This window comes from Microtus oregoni, unplaced genomic scaffold, assembly GCF_018167655.1.
Source record: "Microtus oregoni isolate MIOR12 unplaced genomic scaffold, Mior012 000011F_ref0000422, whole genome shotgun sequence".
In the NCBI taxonomy this organism is placed as follows: Eukaryota; Metazoa; Chordata; class Mammalia; order Rodentia; family Cricetidae; genus Microtus; species Microtus oregoni.
In genome coordinates this window covers 2,900,432-2,919,407 of record NW_024543070.1, presented here as the reverse complement: position 1 = coordinate 2,919,407, position 18,976 = coordinate 2,900,432, and the positions used below count along the sequence as shown (strand labels likewise).

Here is an 18,976-nt window from a genome sequence, read left to right as displayed (position 1 = left end):
GAGAATTGTGTGCACAGAGGACACTTAGCAAATGCTTACTGAATAAATGGGTCTGGTAAGAAGACCTTAGCACTCAGTCTGTGACCGACCACTCTGGCTATGCATCCTTTGTCCTGTTCATGCACCTCTTGATTATATTCAAAGGAGATTGACAGCTTTAGCCAGGAGTCTCAGCGATCAGATAAATCCAAATTTAGACTTGATACTGCCAATTATAAACAAGACGGAAAAAATCTGCTCGACTGTCGTTTAGACAAGTTATTATTAAAACTCTTTCCTAAACTTTCTTCCCTTAACTTTGTAGTTTGATACTCGAGGAGTGACCGAATTCAGGAAGAGCTCATGTTGGGATTTTAGTTAAAGGGACTCTGAAGTGGCTCCATCTGTCCTTGCCACTGGTTGCTGGGATTCCATGACCGACATGTGACCCAAATAGAGAGACGGTAAATTGTCTATTTAGGGAGTGGTTTTAGTTTTGACAGAGTAGTCCTCTGGTGCTATGGAAAGCTAGAATCAGGCAACCTTCTTCCTGATTGAGAAATCAGAATGCTTCATGATTTTCCACACAATGCTTAAAATTCCCCGAGTCCTCATTTGTTTTCGAGTGAGAATCCATAAAAACTGCCCATCCATCTTTGAGACATGTTATGAAAAATCTCCGATGAAATCATGAACTCTCCTGTGGTCAGAAATACAGAAAGTCTGATGTGGATGTATTGGCCATTTTAAAGTGTTAAGTGAAGGAAAATCCCAATGAAGGTACCGTTTTGTGGGATCCAGGAAACACATGGTACACATTGTTACACAAATGTCTGTGAAGTGTGTACTGACATAGCTAATTCCTACATGAAGATACACATGTCACACTTAAACATGAAATAAGCTGCCATTCGAGGAGATGGCAAGTAGAAAGTATGTATTTTTCAAACACACACACACACACACACACACACACACACAAAACCTTACCCATTTCCTGCCCCTGTCTGTCCTTGCTTCTTGTCTGCTCTCTTCCTAAGGAGCAGCATAACTCTGTGCTTTGTCCTTGGCAGTAGATCAGCACTGTAAAACGTCGCCACCTTCAGTTAAAAGGGGTTAGTGTGTGTCTGCACATCCAGAAAGCGCTTTCGGGCTACTACTCCCCAGCTGTCTTTTTCCGTGTGTCTCAGCTTGATGAGTCTTTTCATTGACCTTTCGCTGTGTCTCTTTGCACAATCCCAGAGTGAAAGAGAGAAGGGAGGAGGGGCGAGAGGGAACCTAGGGAATGGGCCTGGAATGAACCCCAACTTAATCCACTCGCAAGGTTTTGCTAATGTCACAATGAAGGCTAGCATACTTTCTGCATGACAGATTAGCTCTGAAAGCGTGTATTTTCTTCAGACCTACCAATTGCCAGTCTGAGTAAACTGTACTTTTGAAGCCCCAGGATTTAAACTTGTCCAAATACTGCGTCTGACTTCATGACAGACTATGCCTCTGTGGTAAAGATGTATCTTTTCTAGCCAGGTTTATAGGATTTGAATATTTCAGTGAGTTTTCACAGAACAAAGAAACAGGCAGAGATCGACTGGTTAGTTATCTGAGCAAGTCTACATAGTTACGGGCAGGGCTGGGAGTAATAAAACATGAACCTGACATGTTCAATAACAGCTGCTTGGTGTCAGTGGCCTTTTAAAGACAGGAGGTTTAAGACCCAAATCGATGACATTTTCCTCACAGCATGTGAATAGATCGATGAATGGGGTATTTATAAGAATAAAGTCATGTGTATACTTACCCTTCAATCTCAGGATACCCTCAATAAAGGGCCTGGGGTATCAGTGAAAAGGATGAGCAAGCACCCCCAGAGGAACATTCCAGAAGTGTGTGTTCCATTTACACACATCACTCTTCCCAGCATAAGGTCCTGACACAATTCTCAAAAACTAGAGTTCCCTCAACAGCCATCCCTTGGATCAGGTTACAGACTAACCTGTAGGGCAGTGCAAAAGGTCACTCCTCCTGTACTTCCCATTCAGATCCAGGCTCGTCCCCTTCTTCCTACGGACACGAGGAGATGGAAGCCATCTGTCATCAGTCCTTAGAGATCCTAAGGTGTTTGTGTTCCACGGGTCCACTGCAGATGTCACTTGGCCAGTGGTAACAAAGCTCAGGACTTTAGCATTGTCAAGCCCGTTCTTTCATAATTGCCCTCCCAGTGCAGTGAGAATAAAAGGAAACGGAGGAGGCCAGCACTAGACTTGCCTAGTACGCACCTAGCCTTGGGCTTGGTCTCCAACGCTGCACCAACTGAACATTTTTGGTGACTCGTCATCTCAGCATTCAAGAAGTGAGGGGGGGAGGATCAGAAGCACAAGGTTATCCTTGGCTACATAGCAAGTTCAAGGATAGCCTGGGATATATGAGACCCTATATTTATAAAAAAAACGGTTAAAATAAAAGAGATCGAATTCTGGAGAACATGTAGGGTATATTTCTTATAGACTGCTATGGATATGTAGTGTGTTGTATATATACTTAAATTAAATTTGTAGATGGGCATTGTTCTTCTGTTTCCTGACTGCCCAGACCTGAATAATCACACAGAAACTGTATTAATTGCAACACTTCTTGGACAATGACTCAGGCATATTTCTAGCTAGCTCTCACATATTGAATTAACCCATTTCTATTAATCTGTGTATCACCATGAGGCTGTGGCCTACCAGTAAGATTCTGGTGTCTGTCTCCTTCGGCAGCTATATGGTGTCTCCCTAACCCTCTATATATATATCTATGTTTGGATTTCCCTCCTGGCTTTATTCTGCTATGCCATTGGTCAAAACAGCTTTCTTCATTAACCAATAGTAACAAAACACATTCACAGCATGCAGAGGAGAATTCCACATCTTAAATTGACCAGTTTGTTTCTCACAGAAAATAGAATCCATTTAACTTGACAGAATCCTTTCTTTCTCTTCTCACTGTCTCATGCTAAGTTTCTAATGTGGAATATAAATACAGCTCTCCATATTTAGAAGTAAAATAAATGGGCATTTTAGGAGCCAACATTGATGTTTAGTCTTAAAAGTTGGGTCTACTATGGCAACAGCAAACGTTCCATTATCTTCTTAAAGAAAACAATTTATCAAGCCTAGGAGCCAGAGAATTATGTGTCAGCAATCGTCTCAGCCTCATAATTATAAATTTGTGAGGATCCGGTAAAATGCATGAATCCAAAAGAATTATAGTGTTTCATTGTGAGTCAGAATCAAGAACCCTGTTATTTGTAGACATTCTACATCATCAGAGATATTTAGGGAGGGTCAGATCTTAGCAATAATATTGCCTAACCTTGTTATTTTCCAGATGAGGAAATTTAAATTAAGAATTTTTTTTGGATTTTTTGAGACAGGGTTTCTCTGTGTTGCCCTGGCTGTCCTGGAACTTACTCAGTAGACTAGACTGACATCAAACTCAGATCACCTGCCTCTATCTATCTCCCAAGTGCTGAGATTAAAGGCATGCACCACCACCACCCCGACAAGAATTTCCTAAGAGAGGACATTAAAAGTACCTCACTATGTGGCATGCCTTCTAACTGTCCAAGCCACTTGAATAACTTAGCTCACCTCAGTTTAGAAAAAAAAAATGGGCTCATTGTAACAAAACTTGTTTATTATACTTGGAATTTTTGGTCCCTTCACTCACTCACAGAAAGGCTGGGTCACCTTTGAAGATCTTTGCTAGGCAATGAGCTGGTCATAAGCAGAAGTAGCTTCTTGAAGAACCCGTATCCTTGAGGGACCTCAGGAGAAGGTGAGGTTGGTATGGCACATCCAGACTTGCTGCAGGCGTGTTCACGTATTGCCAGGGAGCTGAGACGTAAAGCATTTTTTAAAAAACTCTCCCAGCTATTTCCTGGGAGAGTCAGAAGAAGGGGCTCAGTGGAGCAACACTGGATGACTCGCGTGTGATGAACATGAGTCGCTGGCAGTGACAGCAGCAAGGAATTCGTAGGAAAAGGCCCAAAGGCAAGAACAATGATAGATGGCCATAGCATTTCCAGAAAGATAGGATTTAACAGAGGAGGAGAACGGAAAGGCGGGGCTTTGGGAATCATGAATTCTGAGAGAAGAAGGTAAATTATAAGGTGAATGAAAGAACCATTGCAGACCAGGCTAAAGAATTCTGCTATGAACAAAAAAGCCAGTGTCCTCAAACCTTGTAACTTAAGGGACATTTTACATCATGTGCTATATCCAAAAGTCCCTTTTTTGTTTTATCTTTAAATATATATAATGTATGCTTTTATTTATTTAATATTTCTAAAGTACTTTACTTCTAAGAATATTTGTTTCTTGAAAGAAACTGTCATATTGTAAACAGAATACCAATATTTCTTGAAATGAGGTCATCATTGAAAGGAATGTGATGAGCATGAAACCCTCCAGTTAATTCATATGAAAGCCACTGACCCTGAAGGCTGCAGTCAGTTTATTAAGGGCTATTCTACATTTTGAAGAGGAATTAAATTCTAGCACCAAACTAAGATTCCTTAAGCAAATGAGAAGGAAGAAGAAGGCTGACCACTGAATAGTTTTCTCACACTGTAAATGAGGGTGTTTATCATGGATCCTAGGGTGTGTCCGACAGTAAGGAATATTCATTGTATACCTGAGGCAATATCATTTTAGGAAGTATGAGACACCTGAGGTTTGGGAGCTAATTTTGGGTGACAAATTCAATCTTACCCAAGAGGGTTTAGCTAGCCTAGAGAGACCAATGAGAGAAAGGAACCCAGTGTGTGATGGTTATGAAAAAGGATCCTAGTATAATCCAGTTAGTGCAGGAAGGGTACAGAAAAGGGGCCAGGTTTAAGAGAGATTTGGGATAAAGCCACAAATTTTTGTCTGAGCAATGTGGGGCAGGGATCAAGGAAATAGAGGGACAGACGATGCCTTGGGGAATGAACGACTTAAGAGACTATATAAATGACACTATGGTTGTTCATGCCAGGATCAAGAGGATTGTAAGGGGGGCTTCAGGAATGGTGAGAGTGGAAACAGACAGAGGTGGAGAGAGTCAGACCCCTGGATTCAGATGCACTGCCATTCAGCGAATCTTGCATATTCTAGATCGACATTATTGCTTGCTGGGAAAATGGCTGGCTTTTGGTAGTTATGAGGTGACTGAAATCTTCTTGCTAATGCCCAGAGCATCCCAAATGCCAGCTAGACTCTAGAAGACTGTTTTGCCTATAAACTGGCATCATAAACATCTATCTCATTACTGATCATTTTAAAATTTTGTGATTCCATCAGGTAGACAGATTGAAGGTGCAATCGGCATATTTACTGTTATAAATAAGATGTTAAAGATGAACATCTCTAAAAGCAAAACATCATTAAGAACCTTCTTATGTAAACAATCTACTGGGAATTTTGAAGGATAGAGAGCTAAATTAAACACAGATACTGTTCTCATCGAATTTGTAAAGATTAAGATAAAAATTCTCAGGGATTTAAATTGTGTTCACATGTCAACAATTTGTGCCTGGTTTCAAGCGAAGAAATCTAGCTTCAAAAACCTTTCCAGTAGCCCATTAGTGTGAAACATGTTTCCACGGATGACTAGAATGTTATGACGGTTCTGTAGCAAAACAACAATAAAGCAAATTTGGTGGGACCCTTAAAGAATTGAAAGGGAAAACCTTGCCTGCCGTTAATAATCTGTTTCTTATGCTGTGTTTATTTGCCCCGCTTAGGAGAAAGAAATGGGTGTTTGCCTTTTGTTTGCTGCATTTCTACTCATCCAAATACGTGACGTGACACAAAATTTGAACTTTCTTGTGACACCCATTAGTTCATTTTTCATAAGCAGGTTTTCCCCCCTTGGCAATCAAGACAGGCTTGAAGGCCCAGATTTCATCCTAAGCCCACAAAACAAGCATAGGCTTGACTGAGGAAAAAGACAACATTCCCAAATGTTGACACTCCTTCTTCAGTTTCTAGACCTTTCTGTGGAAAGAAGGGCAAGAAGTGTTTTCATAAAACACAGGCAGAATTCATTTACATAGAGCGGTCTTAATGGCTCCTGTCAGAACAAAACAGCTGGGAAACATATGGTACCCATTTCCCTGTATCGCTTGGAAAAAAGTTCATATGTAAATAAAGCCAACATAAAAGAGTGGCCCTTTGAACCTGTGACCTCACATAATACATAAATATATCAGTACAGGGCACTCGTTGCATTGACCCACTAAGTCATGTGCTTTAAATATTTTAAAAACGTTCTAAGAGTCACAATTTTTAAGAGCTCCAAAGAAATCAAGGTAAGTGACAAAATATGAGCAGATACCATGCCAAGCAATAAGCATGTGTTTCACACTGTCTCTGAATAGGTTTTCCCACCATATTTATAGATTTGGGGAACGTTGGTGAGTAAAATCAAATGCCTACTTACACCTTATAAGCTCCATGATCTCTGTCTCCCTGTTGCTTCGTGTGAAAGAGGCACTGTGTGTTCTTAAGGCAGAGAAAATGGCTTGGCAGAAATTTCTGGCAAATGATAGCTTTTCATAGCTTCATATTTTTAGGAAGACAAGAACATATAAAAGGTAGACATTTTTATATTTATAGGAAATTGATTAGAATAATTGGCCTTTGCCTTTCCATATTGACATTTCATGAATGACTTTAAAGACTCTAGCTTTTCCCGGCAATTATCACTCCTTCGGGTTTATGAAGGGAACTTATTTCCCTCTGGGAAATTAAGCTGAAAATCCCGCAGAAGCATTCACTTTACGCGTGTTATACGATTGAGTGAATTGTGCAGAGTGAGATTCAAGTTCACATATTGTGTCTGTCTGTCGTTTGCTCTAGGCTGAGTGATGGGTATGGCTCAGAACTCTAGACACAAAATGGTGTGGGTAAGAGAAGCAGACGGCAATCGAGATGCCTTCCTTCCCTTCAGGGTGTCCTTTACATATATGTCCTTTACATATATGCCGCTCACTGGGAAGAAACCAGCTCTCCTCCCATAGCTTTCAGAGTCTTCTTCGCTTCTAAAGTCTGAGAATTGGAAAAGCCTTGAGGTTGAAATGTGCAAAACAGACCTTCTGAACCTCGTGCCAAGTTGTTGACAATTTGGGGGACAGAACTCGGGATTTTATGATGGGCAAGCCCACTCACTCCTCCCTTAGCTTGATTCCATAACTTCCCTGCATGATTTTAGGACAGATGTCGGTATGAACAACGGCTAGTAGCACGAATTGAGGGATCCCTTTCACTGTAAGAAGCAGTCATTACCAGAGGTTACTGTAAAAGTCACAGGACTGAACACGCCTGCTGTCTCAGGGGCTCTCGCCCTTTGGCTGTGCCCAACAGCAAAGACAGGCACGTTTGCTTACTCTGAGATGAAATCCTTCCCACCTGCTTTGTTTCATAGGCTAGAGGGTAGTTGGAAGGAAGCTTTATCTGCCTGATGGACGATGATACAAACTAACAGTAGAAGAATAGAAACCTCTAAAGTAGCCTGCTAGCTTGCTAGAGTGCTGCCATCTGCCTTCTAGTAGAGGAGAATAGAGCCCTGCTGTGGGCGCAAGACTGCAGCTTTGTCGGTCCGCTCTAAGATAGGCTACCAAGCATCTTGCTTGTATTGTATTTATTAGAAGAGAATGTGGTTTTTATCTTTTCTCTCCCAATGTGCCTGACTGCCTCACTGTCCATCTCAACCAGTTGAAGGTAGGCCAGCCTGCAATCTTTAACTGCACAAAAATGAGAGAAATTTAAAAAACAATGTTGAGTACTAGTCTGCCTTCCCTCTTCGCCCTTCACGACTCCCCCCTTTTCTGGTTTCTCCCTTTCCCAACACAAAGAACAGTGTTGCTCTAAAGAGTGTGTCCTGTTGTCAAATGGAAATGCATTATGTGGTGTCATAGGCTGAGAAGCACCACGAGATGGCCCTACACGATGTTAATCTAGGATGCTCAGTGTAGGGTATATTGGCTCCATCATGGCCTTTCTCCTGTGAACAGATGAGTACCTAACCACCTTTTATGCTTTTCCTTGCTGTCCCTAAACACCTAACGGAAACCTGTCAGGTCACATAGTAGGTCACAATTTGAGTTTGTAGAAGATGAGCTATGATTCCTTCACACCGATGTCTTAGACATTAGAGATGTGTGTACAGGCAAGTACAAGCTTCTGCATGTGTACGTGTGTACATATATCACTGGCTCACTGGCTTAGTGTAGAAGCCCAGTCCTATTCTCTTTCGTTTTTGTTTTAGGGTGGTGGCAAACATGTAAATAGTATCAGAAACACCCAATCATAAAATATCTGTCAGGATTTTAACTTTCTGCTGTTATCAATTAGTTCTGGGACATTATGTCATGACTTTCTTGTCTTTCTCTGACTTTCAGTGGTAAGTATGAAGCATTAATCTTATGGATATATGTCCTGTCATGATTTTTATCCCCTTATAAAGCGGCCTACTGTGAGCATAACCTAAGTGAGCTATGTCTACCTACGTGGCCAAACTCTGTTTGAATTCCAGTTTAATAGTCTCCTCTATTATTTTTTTAAACAGTTTCAAGCACTAGCTGGAATTGTGGTGTCTCAACTCTCATTACAAACCCACAAAAGCCCACTGGAATCGCTGATGTATACAGTAAGTTCCGCCCAGTGAAGCGCGTGTCTCCACTGAAACATCAGCCAGAGACACTAGAAAACAACGAAAACGATGACCAAAAGAACAATACAGTAGAGTACCAGAAAGGCGGGGAGACTGACCAGAGCCCCCAGCCCGAGGAACTCAGCACTGGAGATGGAGTCAGGGGGTTGCCAGGTAAGGGCTCCGAGCCCAGCCAGGCACTGGGCGAGCTGGAGCATTATGACCTTGACATGGATGAGATTCTGGACGTGCCTTACATTAAATCCAGTCAACAGCTGGCCCCCTTCACTAAGGTGTCTTCAGAGAAAAGGATTTTGGGCTTGTGTACAACCATCAATGGCCTTTCTGGTAAAGCCTGTCCTATTGGAAGCTCTGAGAACTCCACACCCAACATGACTCCATTTTGTGTTCTTTCTCCTGTGAAAAGTCCTCACTTGAGGAAAGCGTCGACCGTCCTCCGGGACCAGCACAAGCTCTGCACAGAAGACTCTGAGAGCTTACCTGCTCTGGGTAAATGCGCCCCTCCATATGAGTCTGAGAACCACAGTAAAGACTTCCTGAACAAGGCTTTTAGTGATCCTCATAGTCGAAAAATTGAGAAGGCAGGGCCAGACTGCAAGCTCAGGGCCTTCCACCTGCAGTCCTCGGCAACAGGGGCCAAACCGGAAGAGCAGGTCAATGGCATGAACTGGACCAACGCCCAAGGCGCAGAAGAAAGAAGTGAGAACCTGAAGAAAGTAAGAAGCATACTGAACATTGTGAGAGAAGGGCAGATATCGCTCTTGGTGAGTACTGTCTGTCTGTCTGTCTGTCTGACCTACAGACTCCGTCTCCTAACAGGATGGAGTGTTTGTTTCACATTTTTCTGTGAACTTTTTTATTTGCTCTTTGAGCGTTTCCTATAGAATGTTTTGTTCATTTTCACCCCCTTTGTTTGATTCCTTGCTAAATCTTTACTTGCTGCTTTAGTTGAGAGGCGTGATATCTAAACGCCAAGATTAGGAGGTTAATTCAGGGGACACAAATGGCTCCAGAAGAGTGTGGGTACAGTTTAACATCGCCTGACCTCAGCTGAAATAAAGACATTTAATCTAAAAGGAAAACAAAACAAAGAGCCCCGCACTGTTTGCCAGTTGAGTTGATGCCTTTTTTTTTTCCCCCTTTGCTTTCGAATGCTCTCCCTCCGTTTCTGTGGGGACGTCAGTTTTCAGCTGATGGCAGACCTGCCAGATCTGGGAACAGAGAGTTCTCTGTTTCACCCTGATCATTATTCAGAAAAGTTGGGCCAGGGGGTTTGGAAAACATTTGCAGATACAGCTTCCCCTAGAGTTTGATTGTTCTCTGACACACACGGGGTTTTCGCTCTGCTCCAGCACTGCGTGTCCAGGGAACGTGAAGAATTGTCTCCAAGGACTCCAGACAGAGTTACTTGGTGTAAGAAACATCTATTGAGAAAGTGCAACTGAACTAGCGTTCCATCCGCTGCACTGTTTTCCTAGCTTCCAGACGCTGATCGGATGGTAGCAATCCTGGGCTCCTACTCAGAGGATAAAGTCTCCTTCAGGAAATGCACTGCCTGCATCGTGGCATCGCGACTCCACTAATGTTAAGCTTGCACGGAGAAACTATAGCATGCTGGGCCTGTTGTCACAAACAGGACAATGTGATTGAGCGATTTTATCACATGAAGCCATAACTGGTTTCTCGTGAAAATGTCTTTTCCATTTTCCCCAGCTGTTGCCTCTGATTCTCTTCGGTTCATTGTTTTCCTTCATCCCATACATTCAGAAGTCACAAATGCTAACACCACTGGGTTTGCCCAAAATATTCTATCAGACACTTCATACTCAGAGGAGTGAAAACAGCCAAAGAACCAGGTTGCCTCCAGATATCCCAGATGCCCCTGCGAGTCATTGGTATGTCTAGAGGTTGCTATGAGCACACTAGTGGCCACAACCTTTAGGTAACATGCAGAGGGAGGCTGTCTGACAAGTCAGGCCTTCGACACAAGTGCTTCATTCATCCAGCAAACCTACAACAGTCAATAAAGCATAGCCCTGTCCCTCCAGCACTTAGCCGTGTAGTGACAGATAGAGAAGCTATTGCTTGCCATCAGTGTCCCCTCAGAGACCTAAAATACCAACTGCAAACCTTCATAGCTTATTGGTCCTAGCTTGGTGATCCTTTCTCTCAAAAACCATCTGTCCCTTGAGAGTACCTGTTCTAAAGCAGTGGATCTCAGCCTTCCTAATGCTATGGTCCCTTAATTCAGTTTCCCATGTTGTGGTGACCCCAACCATAAAATTATTTGCATTATTACGTCATAACTGTGATCTTGCTATGGTTACGAATTGTAATGTAAATATCTGTGTGTTCTGATGGCCTTAGAGGATGTTTTGTGAAAGCGTTGTTCATTCAACTCCCAAAGGGGTCACGACCCACAGGTTGAGAACCACTGTTCTAAAGCATGTTGTAAGACAAACAGCAAGGGATTCCAACTAACTAGATCCTTGCAAGGTCACCAGGGCCCTCACGAGCTGTTCCTTCATTCCTGTACCCAGAGGAGACCCTCCATAGTGTCTGGTTTTGGTTCATTGATTGAGGCTTCTCCCTTCATCCTTCTTCTCACCCCCCTCCCTGTACAGCCACACCTAGCTGCAGACAATCTGGACAAAATTCACGACGAGAAAGGAAACAATCTGTTACACGTTGCTGCGTCGAAGGGGCATGCAGAATGTCTGCAGCACCTCACGTCTCTGATGGGCGAAGACTGCCTCAATGAACGGAACGCAGAGCAGCTGACTCCAGCGGGTCTGGCCATCAAGGTGACGTCTTAGGGGCTGAGCTGTCACGGGCTTTGTCTTTGGATTTGATCTCCACTTTTTTTTTTAAATAAGATTTCTTGTGAGCTAAGCTATTGGAATGGGAAGAGGAGAGAGTGACTTAGTAAACAAAGAGCAAATGAGTGTATTATGGGTTAATCACCCAGTCACTACCACTCTGAGATTTTGATGGCAATCCAGTTTATTATCTAATAAGGATAATTTCCCAATCAACGCACGAAAAGAAAAGAAGATGACCCCCTGCAGGGCTGAGAATTTTGTTATTCACGGTGATTGCAATTTGGATTCTTACCCACACCTGGATCTCTCAAAGACTGTGTCAGTTTTTCCTAATGTGGGGATAAGAAGCAAGGAGAATTAGATCAACGTGTCTGTTAAGGGAGGCGAGCTCTTAGGAGTTTTGGACAATAATGTGGGCTTTTAATGAATCAAATCTGAGTTCAAATGACATCAGCATCAAAACTGTGTCCAGCGTCACTGAGGAGTCCATACTTAGTCCCCCGAAATAGCACAATATCCTATCTGTCAAAGTGTACGCAAATTAATACCAACTGGGGTGGAGATAAAACCTGGACCTAACACAAGAAAGCAGGGACCTTTGTGGCACTGTGGTAAGAGTGTCTGGAGAGAAACCGAGTCACAGGGAGATTAGCTAGTAAACTAAAGTGTCTGCTGGGATCTTTGGCAGATAAATGTAGGCTTTAGTCATACTTATTAAGAAGCCAGAAGTGACGTTCAGAGAAAAAGAACACATCTTGACTTCGGCATGAGACCACTTCACACGATGGTTGGATCTCCTAAAAGCCAAATACATCATTTTTACAAATGGAATTGCATAGGTGTTGACTAGGAGAACAAGCTAGCTAAAGAAACCTACTTGTGACCTTACTAAAGCAGTTTTAAAGCAATAAGTTATGCTCCCATCCCTAATAGATCTTATCTGCAAAACTGATTTTTAAAATCTTTAATGCATTTATTGGTCAACAGAATTTATATCTTAAAAATGTTAATTTAGTTTATATTGCTCCCTGGGAAAGTCTGATTTCAAAATTTGCATAGTAAATACTTTTTTAGAAAGAACTCTACGATGCCAGGGAATGTATTTTTCTCTGGTTGTGAATGATGCCATGGCAGATCAGAACTGAGTTTACTGCAGCCAATGTGGGAAAAAAATTAGAGGGAAAAAAAAAAAAACCTCATTCAGTAGAGTTGAGTCTGTGTGCAGAAGCCAATAGGTACTGTGTTATTGGGTGCTGGAGGCAGAAATTTGAATAAGTCCCTATTCCTAAGGACCCATATACCTGGAGACAAAAGCAGGCACCTTGATTACTGGTGATAACAGTGTCGATGGTAAAATCGGCATCTCACCCTGTGACACACCCTTGGCATAAATCAGTGACAAGTATTTTTATAATGCCAACAAATGTTGGCACCTGCCATATTATAGACCGGTTTAGTGTTTATGAAATATAGTCCCCATTAGTTTTCCTAACTAATGGATGGTGATTGACTATTTCCTTATTATATAATTGAATAAAAACATTTCTTTTAATTTATTTGCCCTGCTGCTCATTTGGATAGATTAAACATGATAGAGCTTGAAGGCTCATAAGACATGTAGTCGCCTTTCAAGCAGCCCTCGTGGGAACAGCTTCCGTGCTATCTCCCCAGGAACTGTTGATTTCTATCTAAACTTCAGCCACCACGGTACAGCCATCACCAACAGGGCTGCAGGCTTACACAGCAATTTCTGCTATAATTGGAGGGAAACGCACATGTGTCTCAAACCCACAAGGCTAAAAAGCTCTTTCAGATCTGGGGACCTGGGCTTCTGAATGCTTTGAGAAAACATTCTTTCTGCTCCATCATTCCAATTATATTGGCCCAAAGCAGTACGTCCAAGTATTTTGTACAGGTATCTCACCCTTCACAGAGGTGACCTGCACGTCACTCAGTGTGCTTCAGGTGACACTGATGAAGCTGAGAGTCTTAAGAAGCCACCAGGCTCTGGTTTTAGGACCTTGTTCTGAACACCTGTAGCAGCTGACAGTGTTTCATCGCATCAAACAGTCCTAAGAGCGGCCAGAGAGATGGCTCGGTGGTTATAAGCTCTGGCTGCTCTTGCAGAGGACCACAGGAAAATTATTTCCTCATTCCCAGGCTCCTTAAGCAGAGCATAATAAATAAATATATCCATTACATTACAGACTTTATTGAGGGTTTTCCAGGAGACTCAAGAGTGACGGTGTTGGGAGTCTGTGCCCTTTGGAACTGGCTAAGCAAAGTCACTGCGAAGAAAAAGTTCTGAAAGGCCCGATTTCTAACACAGTCTGTTTTCTAAAATAGAATTGGCAGAAGGAATTGTATAAGGACCTGAGCAAACTCAGAATGAAATAAGCCTGATTCCTTTTCTGTTTGGTTAACTTCTCCTTTGGTCGTTCTGATTAGGCCCAAAGGCAAAATGTTGATCTTGCGATAATGTGACGTCATACACGCTTACAGACATTCTTTTTTTTTAACACTCAAATAACTTTAAGCCCAGAAACTTGAAGGGGCAGAAGTATACTGCTGGCATTTAATAATCTTTTTTGTTGGTTTGTATTCTTTTTACTTGTATTTAAGGCAAGTTATTTTGATTTCAAATTTAGGGAAGTGAAATAATATTTCCTTCTGTTCTTTGATGCATTTTACTGTTTAAATGCTGCTCCCTTGATTCACCAGATGTAAAATTCACCTACAAGAACTGTTGCCCACAACCCTCGAATACACCCACTTGTCAAGTACACAGAAAACATTTTCTAGGATATAGCCTATATCGAGTTGTAGCAACAAACCCAGTACATTGTGAAGGACTGAGATACGTGCTTACATACTTCATCAGTAATAAAGTGCAGTTAGAAACTAACACCGCAAGGAAGCATGGGCTATTCACAACGATGGCAAATTAGTTCTCTCTAAAACAGTCAGTAGGACAGAAAAAAAAAGGTCAGAGGAAATTGAAGACGGTTGCAGATGACCGAGAAAGCAACAAACCACTGTCTTCACAGGAAGCATCTACAGCTTTGTGTGTGTAGGGAGGCCTGTAAAGGAGGTGGGCAGGGAGGAAAGCTTCAGACAGACACCTTAGGAACTGGAGAGGTAAGAAAAACCTAATCCAAAGCAAACAAAAGAAAGGAAATAACAGGACGTAAAGCAGAGGTAAGTGTAACAGGGAGTATAACAATGGTAGAACAAATCTCCAGAGCTAAATTGGGTTATGAAAAGGTAAGAAAAAACCCTTTAACTTAGACTAGCCAGAAAGAGAGGGCGAGAGACGTAGTCAGCGGGTCTCTATTTACTAAAACTAGAGGCATGGCTTCACATTTCTGTGTTAATAGTAATTTATATACACTGTCTTGCTTCTTGTATGATCAAGATGGCTTCCATCTTCGTCATTCAGAAAGAACGAAGAGAATGTTTCATGGGGCAACAGCCGGGGCACAGTTCCTGAAGCCTGGGGCCTGGAAAAAGAGAGGTCACGAGAGCCTGAGAGAACGTGCTGAGCCGAAAGGCGTGGCTGACTTTGACCCGTGACTAGTAGAAGGAGTGGGGCCAATGGCAAGGCAGCACCACAACGCGAGAGCCAAGAACAGAAGAGACCTCAAACTCTGTCTCTTCTCCTGGTCTCCTGTGGCTTAATGTGCATTACCCAAACCCAACCAGAAGCCAGGATGCCAGACAGGCACCCCAAACGGAGCAGCCCCAGGGCAACAAGGACCATGTTGCCTGCCATGCCAGTAAAAGCTTAAAGATGAAGACACATCCTGAGATGCATTTTCCCATGATTTTGTCCTTGTGCAAACACCATGGAGAATATTTACATACACATGATACATATCTGCACTGTGGCCTTTAATGCAGTTAGGAGATGGTAAACATGAAACGCATGTGGGTACCGCCAGCGTAACACAGCATCCTGTTTTACAGTAAACTCTTTGTCATAGGCCGGAGTGCAGGCTAAGAGAATGAGAAGCAGCCTAGTACAGTAAATAGATAAACCAGCAGCATGGCTGTTTTGTTACTGACTGTAATGATGATTTTTTTATGGGACCTTGATACCATGCACAGTGATGCAGCACATCTCCAAGGACAGAATAGCATGTGTGTTTGGGAGTGTGAGAGTGTGTATGTGTGTGTGTGTATATATGTGTGTGAGAGAGTGTGCCTATGTGAGTGCATTGTGTAAATACAGTGTGTGTGAGAGAGACTCAATGTGTGCACGTGTCTGTGAGAGACTGTGAGTCAGTGTGTGTGAGGGAGAGATTCAGTATGTGTGGGAATGTGTAGGAGTGTGTGTGTTGTTTGTGTGTTTGTGTGTGAGAGAGAGAGAGGTGTCTGAGTGAGTGTGTGTGTGTGTGTGTGTGAGAGAGAGAGAGAGAGAGAGAGAGAGAGGTGTCTGAGTATGTGTGTGTGTGAGAGAGAGAGAGAGGTGTCTGAGTGTGTGTGTGTGTGAGAGAGAGAGAGAGGTGTCTGTGTGTGTGTGTGAGAGAGAGAGAGAGAGAGAGAGAGAGAGAGAGAGGTGTCTGAATGTGTGTGTGTGTGTGTGTGTGTGTGTGTGTGTGTGTGTGTGTATAACTGGGAATTCTTGACTTGGAATCCTGTTAGTCAAATAGAAAATGAAAGAAGAGATTGCCTCTCCTGTCTTCCTCTGGGAATAGATCTTTTCATCTTGCCAGGTTAAGATGCTAAAGAAAAACTAATCCTGTTAGACGCTGCTCCTTTGCCCTTCCCTGACTCCAGGGGACCCTTTCTGTGCTCACACCCACAGTACGCAAGCTAGAAAGACAATGAATGGCCTCACTTACCAGTCTCTAAGAAAATCCAGGAGAGTAGAGATGTAGTGAGTGGAGTGGCCATGGAGCCCGTGCTGCCGTCTCATTTCCCCCCTACTGCGATGCTACCGTCTCTGTTGTCCATGTGAGATGGCTCATGCCCTAGAGCTAAGTAACTGTGGCCCAGTGGTGGGCCGAGGACGTCCATCCATCTCAGAGTCTGTCTGGATATGGCACTTAGATTTTCTGTGAAGGGTAAAGAGATCTTCCCAGTAAGCACGGATTGCATCTTAACTATTTCCATGCCTCGTTTATGTTCTGAAACTCTCACAATGCTGAGAGTAAAAACCCAGTGGTGACTATAGATGAGAGAGAATTTTAAACCCAAAAGTATGAGAGTCAGATTTGACTTTATAAAACAAAAGTTTTTCTAACACCCCAGGTGATTTGTCTCTTTCTACTAACCGCTCTCCTTCATCATAACTAGGGAGAACTTGTAGTTTCCTAGAAATGTACAACTTGTATCTGTTTCAGACTTTTGTAGCATCATTAAAAATAACAACAATCTTCTTTCATAAGAATATTGTCACCTTTTGAACTTTTGATTGCTCTGCTAATTAAAATGTTTAGCCTGGTCACTTAGTGAAAACTGTTATTTCAAATAGAAATTTGTTAATTTTTCTTGAAAAATATGGTAGTGTTTTATTTTGAAAATAATTGCCATATCTTATAAACTGTAAGTGAAGAGTGCTGGAGAAATGGCTCAGAGAGTAAGAGCATTGCTCCTCTTCCAGAGAACCAGGGTTTGACTTCTAGCACCCACATGACAGCTCATGGCTGTCTGTAACTATAACTCTAGTTCCAGAGGATCCGATGCCCTCTTCTGGCCCCCTAGAATACCAGGTATGCATGTAGTTCACCGACATGCATGCAGACAAAACACTCATAACATAAAATAAATAAATCTCTAAATAAAATAAATTTTAGGTGATAGGTACTGATTGCTGACAATATTATGTGTTAGCTTGGATAGAGAACAACTGGAACGCTCTGCTGCTGTTTGTGGTAGTAAAAGTAATTTTCCACTTTGGAAACCAGCTTGACAGCTTTTCATAAGGTTAAATATATACTTACCACAATCTTAGAAATTCTAGAGCTTGGCATGGTGGTACACGCCTTTAATATCAGCACTTGGGAGGTGGAGAATCTCTGTGAGTTTGAGACCACCCTGGTCTACATAGTGAGATCCAGGACAGCCAGGACTAAATAGAGAGACCTTGTCCAAACAAGAGGGGGGGAGGGAAGGAAGGAGGGAGGAAGGGAGGGAGGGAGGAAGGAAGGAAGGGAGGGAGAAGAAAGAAAGAAGAAATTTTAATTCTAGGTATCCATTCAAGAAAAATAAATAAGAACTTACTTTCAAAAAGATACAATTAGATTTTAATTTCAAAAATTAAAAAATATTTGTAGTAGTTTACATAAGTCTTAGTATTGTACCAAGTAAAGACAAGCCAGAATCAAAGAGCAACATGCTCATCTTGTCTGAGCTTATTTTGCCTTGAGCATGGTGAAAGCTATGGGATGCTAGAAACTTTTGAGAGTGTTGATAGTGCTGTTAATTTTATTGGAGTTAGAGTAATATATGTGTGTGTGTATATATATACATATATATGCTGTATATATATTGAATATATATTCAAAAATAAACTATACCTACAATTACTCTTTACAGAATGTAAATTTATCTCAATAGAGTAATTTCATCCATTCATTCACTTGTTTTCAGGGCTAGAAATCAAACTTGCGCACACTGGGTGGGTACTCTACCACAAAGCTCAACAGAATGATTTAAAAATAACTGGTTAGAATCACAAATGCAAGCAGAAATTCTCCCGCTGATTTAGAGCTAAACCACAAGGCATGAATGTAGCAGGTCTTACATTTATGTTTCAAGTAAATACAAGCCCAATACAAAAGCCAAAATTCATCTGTCTTCCCATGGTAAAATTGCAATCTTTGTGATATGTGCTAAACGTTAGTAATTTTGAATTTCTTTCTCTTTGTCTCCTTAAACTCTAGAATGGCCAGTTGGAGTGTGTGCGCTGGATGGTGAGCGAGACAGAAGCCATTGCAGAACTGAGTTGCTCCAAGGACTTCCCAAGCCTTATTCATTATGCAGGTTGCTATGGGCAGGTATGGTGTCCTTAAGTATCCTCTCTTACATGTCCACCAAAATCCAACATGACATCATAAATCTAAAGATTTTATGAACAATGATATTTATTGTAATATTTTAATGAAGGAATATTTTAAACACCCTAGATATCTCAACTCAAGATTTTAGATGAAGAGTTAAGCTATATTCATATAGTAGAATTATATGAGGAAGGGTTAATTATATAACATTGATAAAATCTAATATATAAAGCTTTCATTGTAAGTTAGTACCAACTTTAAATTTTGTGTAGAAAGAAATTAAGACTATAAAAAATACAACATAACATAGTTGCAGTCATTTGGGGACAGAATGGAACTATAGCTGGCTTTTTAAAAGGTTATTTGTTTGTTAATTTTCTACTTTGACAATGATATTTTTAACATTTATCAAAAAGAAAAAAATGGTAGTACTTTATTGAGCACAAATCCAAACACCAAGTCTTTAAGGCATCA

At 41.8% G+C, this 18,976-nt stretch overlaps 1 protein-coding gene across 3 annotated transcripts in view; it reads left to right on the top strand.

The window, feature by feature from the left end:
* Positions 1–18,976, top strand: part of LOC121453360 (synphilin-1) — a 139,226-nt gene that overhangs the window by 90,941 nt on the left and 29,309 nt on the right. For all 3 annotated transcript variants that reach the window (XM_041660086.1, XM_041660085.1, XM_041660087.1), the window contains exons 4-6: positions 8,572–9,440; positions 11,301–11,480; positions 18,386–18,499. In XM_041660086.1, the coding sequence (XP_041516020.1) occupies positions 8,572–9,440; positions 11,301–11,480; positions 18,386–18,499 (1,163 nt within the window). The remainder of the gene's footprint in view (positions 1–8,571; positions 9,441–11,300; positions 11,481–18,385; positions 18,500–18,976) is intronic.